Raw genomic sequence first — 6,699 nt, 5'->3', positions numbered from 1 at the left:
ACCGTCTCCTGCTATGATTGATTCCACAGCCGCTGAGGCAGGCAAGCTGGTAACCCTTGACCTGGGTTAATTGCGGGCGAGAGGGGTGACTGACATCAGGGCATTCTCAGTAAGAGACCATCAAAGCTGGAATTGGATTCCCCACTGGTCCAACACAACTCTTATTTGTATTACAGCAACCACCAGCCTCCAGCCAAGAGCAGGGCCTCATGGTGCTAGGTGCTGTACACACGCAATGAGGCAGTCCCTGTCCCAGAGAGCTTAGTCTCACTACACAAGGCAAATAAAGGGTGGCAGCAGGCACAGAGAGGTGCAGGGACTTGCCCCCCATCAGGCAGCAGAGCTGGTTGCAGTACCTTATACCACTAGACCATGCTGCCAGTTTGCAACCTATAGGGCACTCTGTAAAAAAGTCTAACTTCCCCCCCAAGCTTTTGGGACATTTCCCAACAGGGAACTGGAGAAGGATCAGGAATTCATTTCACATACACCACCGCACACGAGCAGTGACCTTTGCTCATTACCAGTCGAGGCTGGGTTTCAACCATTGATTTAAAGGGGAAAGACTGTAGACCCTACAACCCCCCCCCCCCCCCGAGCCATATTGCACATTCCTCAGGCCTGTGCCACTTTCTAGCTGCAGTCTCAGCTCAAAACCTCCACCCCAACCTGAAAGGTCTCCATAGCCACTGCTAATCCCCCTGGCCCTACCTTAGGAAGCCATGAATGGCACCAAACCAGAACTCTCCACTCAGGAAGCAGAGGGCAACTAGAGGATTCGTTCTACCATGAGTTACTGGCACCAGAGTAGCTAGGAATACAGGTAGAGGAGATAGCGCATTGGTTGGTGGATCAGGGATCTGGGTGGAAGTGACCTATGCAACCACATAGGCCTCTGGCTAACCCAACTCCAATCAAGCATGTGGGTTCATGCCCTCCCAGCTAGGCCAGTCACTCACCTTTGAATGATCAGATACAAGGTTACAGCACAGTTGTTTACGCATTCAAGTGACTGCCCAGCTGGCATCTGTTGACAGGGTCCATACCGGAGCTGATTTACAAGGTGGGCTCCAGGTTATTTCTGCTCAAGGCAAATGGAAAACTAGAGCACAGGAGGGCAATTCTGAGGTTCTGGATAATTTTGTAAAAAGGAGGACATGTTGTCCACTGATTAGAGCAGTATATGCAAGACCAGACTGCTGGGTTTTTCTGTTCATAGCTATGGAAGGGGGTCTAGGGTTGAGAGCAGGTGAGGTTTGAAGCCAGGACTCCTGGGTTCTATTCACAGCAATGGGAGGGTCTATTAAGTGATTAAGAGTTCCTGGGTTCTCTCACCAGTTCTGTCCCTTGCTCCATGATCTCGAGTACGTCACTTAACATCCCTGTAAACTTACACACATTATTACTGGTCTTGCAACAGAGGTAAGATCTTGAGAGAAAAGTGACTGCAGGGGCATTAGGTACCTGATTTAACTCTCACCTCCATTTTGGTTGGAAGCCGCCTATGAAGGGTCCAGGAACTATTGAGACTTCCAGTATTCCAACCCATAATTAACCTTGGATCTCACGGCCCTGGAAAGGTTAGGGTTATGCTATAAGCCTGCTGCATCTTCAGGATTAGGAGGACCCAAGCAATCTGCAGCCACTCTACGAACTGGTTAACCAAAGAAGACAGTTGGAGAGCACTAGAGACCAGAAGCACCCCATTTGTATGCAGGATGAGGTATTAACACCACCCATGGAGACACTCTGGCCTGCCTAGAGAAGGATGAGATATAAGGGGTCAAGATAGCACCTATATACTTCAAAGCACTAGAATTTCCCCCCTCCTCCTTGGGATGGTACATGTCAGACTTCATTCCCCACCCCCCCCCCCAAGCAAAAACAACCCACAGCAGGAAAGTTTATTTAGCAACAGATAGTCCTTATGGCATGGGAATTTGGTCTTCGTGTTAAGCACCATATTCAAGGGAGCTGTAACTATACATACCTATTGGATCGTATTCATCCCAGTTTCAGCACTAGAGAACTTAGTTCCTTTTGTCTGATGGCAGCTGGGAGATCACAGCACAACACCAGCAGCCAATCGGTCTAGTGCTAAGTCAACCAGGGCTGTAACCAATCTACTATCCCTCTTGAACATTCCATGAATGCAACTGGCTTCCTATAACCCACAGCTTGTGACAGCAGTCAAGCACTGTGCTTCCTGTTGTGAGTTTTCAGATTGCTTGGCCTGGCCTTTGTGTGATCTCAACTGTTGCAGAAGGAAAGGAGGCAGAGAACCTGGAGCATGTTGGAGGAAGCTGGCTGGAACAGGGCAATCAGAAGGAATAATGGCCAAACAACTTTAAGAGGAAAAAAGGTGGTGGGTTTCTACTAGAAACTGATCATAACACCGACCCATCATCTCTAAGCCTTTTTTAGGCAGCCCTCGTTTACCTGCATGCTGTGCAAAAGAGCGCTAAAGGTTCTGGATTTTGGTGTTAGTCTAAATCCAGACCAGGACTGGCCCATTAGGTCAAATAAAAATTCCTTTAAAAAGGTTTGCCCAGTTATGCTTCTTTTGCATACCCACGCAGAGGACTGTCTGCAAAGCAAAGGTCCATAAGCCATTTCAAGGCCTTCTATAACATTGTGGATACCATCAGCTATTATGCTACTGAGCCCAGAAGAGGGGGCGGGAAAAAAAAACCAAACAACCCCACACATCACCCCCACAGAAGTAATAAGAGCAGTAGGAAATAATCTTGTCCATGGCCACCTTATGACCCAAATCACCATCAACTCAAACTCTATGCCATGGCACTCACACTGATAGGTAAGATGGGCCTGACCCCTAACAGTCCTGTTCTGCAAAAGAGAGGTTAAAGTTAAATAGTAAGTAAGTAACAAGGTTGATTCTTGTTACATGATTTGACATTTTAAACCATAATAGTACTATTAGTATAAAATTATTCAACTGCAAATTCAACTTGATTCAAGTAATATAGCTCATCTTGTGTCATTCCTCTCACAGACAGCGTGAAGTGGGAACTCAATACAGCGATGGATCAATTTTATTGCAATTGCTTTTTGTAAAGTTACTTCTCTCCCCAAAGCTAGTAGTTTCAAGTTTCAAGGAAGTAACCCTGATGTGACTTTCAGAATTTTGGGGCAAGGGAAGGATTATTCAAAAAAAACCAAACTTAAAATTTTATTATGTAAAAACTTTTAACTTTTATAAAAAGTTTATAAAGCAAGTACAATGCATGATCGCAGAAATTCACCTTCCTGCAAAAAAGGTACAAACGTTATACTCTATTATAGAGTTCAACAATAAACATGAGGCCACAGCCCCAGAACAGCTCAGTTTTGAAATTCTTGTTGGTATTACCCTCTACCCAGCCCCCTTTAAGTTGTTTTTTTTTGTTTTTTGTTTTTTTTTTAAATCACACTATAATCCAAAATATACATACAACTGCATCTCTGCAAGTCTTTTTAAAGCATGTTGTGGTCTCCTTTATAGCCAGCCACGTTTTAAAGAGATCTATATAATGACTGGGGAGCCAGTCTAGCACACTTGGGATTTCGAGAACATAAAACACTGATCTTACAGTGCCGATGATGCTCAAGGAGTCAGGAGTTCCCAGCATTTCTTGCCCTTGTGCAATGAGGCGGTTAAATTCAAATAGTCAAGAGTTCGGATCCATTTAGTTGGGGGATGGAGGGGGCAGAATCAAAGTCTTTCCTGGCCTGTTGAGATTCATTTTCAGGCAAGAGAAGCAGAGTGGGGAAGCGGAAACAGTACTGAAAAACCAGCCAAGCATCCAATGCCTTGTGCCACATGCTCCACAGACACAATATCTGGAAGATAAAGGCTGAGGTCCCTCCATTATTGGATGCATAGGGTTGAAGTCTGATCCTTTCCAAGTCAAGGTCTCTTCTCCTCCTCCCTTGGAGAGCCAAGCGTTGTGATCCCACACCTGCAGTCTGAATGGGGTAGAGGGGAGGGGGCGGGGGATGAGAGAGAAAGAGACATGTCAGTTATTCAGAGCAGATCAGAGGCAGGTCTGCACTAGACATCCTGGCGCCAGAGAGAGGAAACTTCTATTTACCTCCAGCTGATAAGGAATCAGGAACCAACACTCAGGCTGGATGTTTGCTAATTGGCACCAAGAAAAAAAAAAAAAAAAAAAAAAAAAAGAAAGACAAGCCCTTCTGTTTCTAACTCTCTACAGATGGATCTAAAATTACACAGATTAGAAGGGAGGGACACGTTTGGCGGTGCCTTCCTGCCTGAAAACATTTTTTTTTCTCCCTTAAAAAAAGCCTCTTGATTCTACTAATTTCAACAGGGCTGTTTGAGCAGCTACAGAGTTTGCTATAGAAAGAATTGACATAAGGATCCATTTGCAGGAGATGGAAAGAGGCCGCATCGCCGGCACAAGGACGGACAATGGCTACAGAGCTCATTCCACTACAGTGGCTGGTTAAAAAAAAAAAAAAAAATCCTTCTCAGTCAATCACCAGGGCAAGGACGCGAGAGATGCCCAGCGCACAAGCGGCGCGGATGTCACGAAGGGGGGCAGTTTCAAATCATCCCTCCCTGGTTTAGTTTGAAGCCACTCACGCGAATTCCCGGGGACAGAGAAGGGGGCTGGGGATGGAAACTGACCAGAACGCGCGTGGTCCAGGTCTTACCTGGTGGGGGAAGAGACATTAATGGCACAAACGTCTCTCGTCTTTCGAGCACAGTTCAGAGGCCTGCAGAGAGAAGGGAAACAGGTAAGTACGGGGGACCTGGTGTGGGGGCTTCCCCCTCCCGGGGGGCGGGGAAAGGCCAGCAGCCCCGCGGGCTGACCCCTGCCTGCACAGGGCGCTACCCGGCTGGGGGAAAGGTGCCCCCGCTGCAGGGCCAATCCCATGAAGATTCACAAGCCGGGCCCCCGTCCTTACCGTCAGGGAGAGGAGGGAGGTCTCGGCGGCCGGGTCCTGGCCCTTCGCCTGCTCCTCCAGCACGATCTGCAGGTCGAAGATGTAGTCGATGACGTGCTGGAGGATCTCCACCTGGCTCAACTTGGTGCCCTGCGGGATGCCCGGCACCAGCTCGCGCAGCTTGGAGTAGCAATCGTTCATGTCGTAGAGCAGGCTCATGGGCTCCTCCAGCGCCGGGTTCTTGCCGGGGCTGCCCCGGGCGATGGCCAGGCTCTGGTCCGACAGGCAGCACACGGCTTCGTAGCAGCTCCTGACGGACCGCACCGGGCTGATGGCTTTCATGGTCCGGTCCGGGCTAGCAGCGCTGGGTGGGTGTCTCCAGCTAGCAGATCCCGGCTGGCCGCTTTGCACGTCTCTCCGGCGGTGCAATCCCCGGCGTGCAAACCCCTACTCCTCCGTGCAACGGGCTGCCGGCGCCTCGCCCCCCTCTGGCCTTTTATACGCCAGGCGCTCCGGCCCCGCCCCTTTCTATGCAAACGAGCCGCGCCGCTGTCCCCGCCCCCTCCCCCTTCTCCCTCTCTGGTGACAGTCGGTGGAAATGTTGTATTGAGCATTTACAAGCGGGTTAAATGGCAAAGCAGGTTTCCATTGGCTTGGGCTGACACCAAAGAGCAGAGGACATGAAAGGAATGAGGAAGCTCTGATTACAAACGGGGGGCGGGCCTAGCTTCCCCCCCCCCTTTTTTTTTTTTTACTCAAGTAAAACGATTTAAAATTCAAAGTCTAGTTCTTCTCCCTTGCATCGTTTTTAATCCCGTCCCCTTTACAGCAAAAAAAAAAAAAAAAAAAACTTTGGCTGGCAAAGACAAACCCCGCTTTCAAAGTGCATGTTTGCAAAGCCCATTCCCAGGCTGCGGCCCCTAAAACTTCAGAACCCACAAAAGCCATAAATCCCCTCACAGCAGAGAGTTTTTTTCGTGTTTGTTTTTTTTTTTAAGGGGGATCTTGTAAGAAATTAGTGGCGCCTTGTTCCTCAATTTGCTGCTCATATGACCTCCAGACTTTCTGCCGTCAGGAATTATCTTGTGACCAGAAAAAAAAAAAAGTAATTGCGGTAAAGCTGAGGTTACCGTGGAGAAAACAGATTTGGGTCAGCAACTCTGACTGCAGAAACATTTGGGGGGGGGGGGTAGGAATATATATAAGTGTGGGTTTATTTTATTGGAAACAACAGGAACGGGGTAAAACACTCAATTGACATGGTTATATCGGTTTAACTAAAAGGACAAACTTTATGGATGGGTCCCACTTTAGGGGTGTAAACAAGACCCAATTCGCTTGGGGCCTTATTCCCACTCACATGTGAGTGTAAATCCAGACTAACTCCACTGAAGTCAATGAGAGAGTCAAATCAGAGAGTTTTGGTGGAAGGGGGGCGAAGGGGCTGAGGAGAGGGTATAAAAAGTTCTCTTTACATTTTAACTTGATTTTAAAAATCAATCTCAAATGGGCTGTGTGATATAAATTATTGATCCCAAGCCTGGAGATTTTTCCAAGGGCCAGTTCTTTATTTTGGAATGTGTTTTGATTATTTGTGAGTGGGCAACTGCGATGGAAAGAATACTTTATGGCCCATGACAATGGTGTAGGCCATTTAATTTCCCCCCTAGCCCATTACTGGTTCCCCAAATCCCTCGCTTGCTATTTCTGTTAATACTACTTCTTAAACTGTCTTATTTCAGGGGCTCTGGGGGAGGCCAGGGCACCTGGAGTAAATTATGCCTG

At 47.8% G+C, this 6,699-nt stretch overlaps 1 protein-coding gene across 1 annotated transcript; it reads right to left on the bottom strand.

The window, feature by feature from the left end:
- Positions 1–3,179: 3,179 nt before the first annotated feature.
- ID3 (inhibitor of DNA binding 3) lies at positions 3,180–5,384 on the bottom strand. Its single transcript, XM_054011691.1, has 3 exons — positions 4,936–5,384; positions 4,681–4,743; positions 3,180–3,969 (listed from the first exon to the last, which is right to left on the bottom strand). The coding sequence occupies exons 1-2, from the start codon at positions 5,254–5,256 to the stop codon at positions 4,699–4,701; spliced, it is 366 nt and encodes a 121-aa protein (XP_053867666.1). The 5' UTR covers positions 5,257–5,384; the 3' UTR covers positions 3,180–3,969; positions 4,681–4,698.
- Positions 5,385–6,699: the final 1,315 nt, after the last annotated feature.

Source organism: Malaclemys terrapin, chromosome 22 (genome assembly GCF_027887155.1).
Source record: "Malaclemys terrapin pileata isolate rMalTer1 chromosome 22, rMalTer1.hap1, whole genome shotgun sequence".
NCBI lineage: Eukaryota > Metazoa > Chordata > Testudines > Emydidae > Malaclemys > Malaclemys terrapin.
Note: the sequence above shows the minus strand (reverse complement) of the source record. Positions and strands in the feature narration are given on the sequence as shown.

Excerpts from the sequence above, each read along its gene's own strand:
- ID3 (XM_054011691.1), bottom strand. The coding sequence starts at position 5,256 with ATGAAAGCCATCAGCCCGGTGCGGTCCGTCAGGAGCTGCTACGAAGCC. Across the intron at positions 4,744-4,935 it reads CCTCCCTCCTCTCCCTGACG|GCCTCTGAACTGTGCTCGAA; the intron begins GTAAGGACGGGG and ends TTCTCTCTGCAG.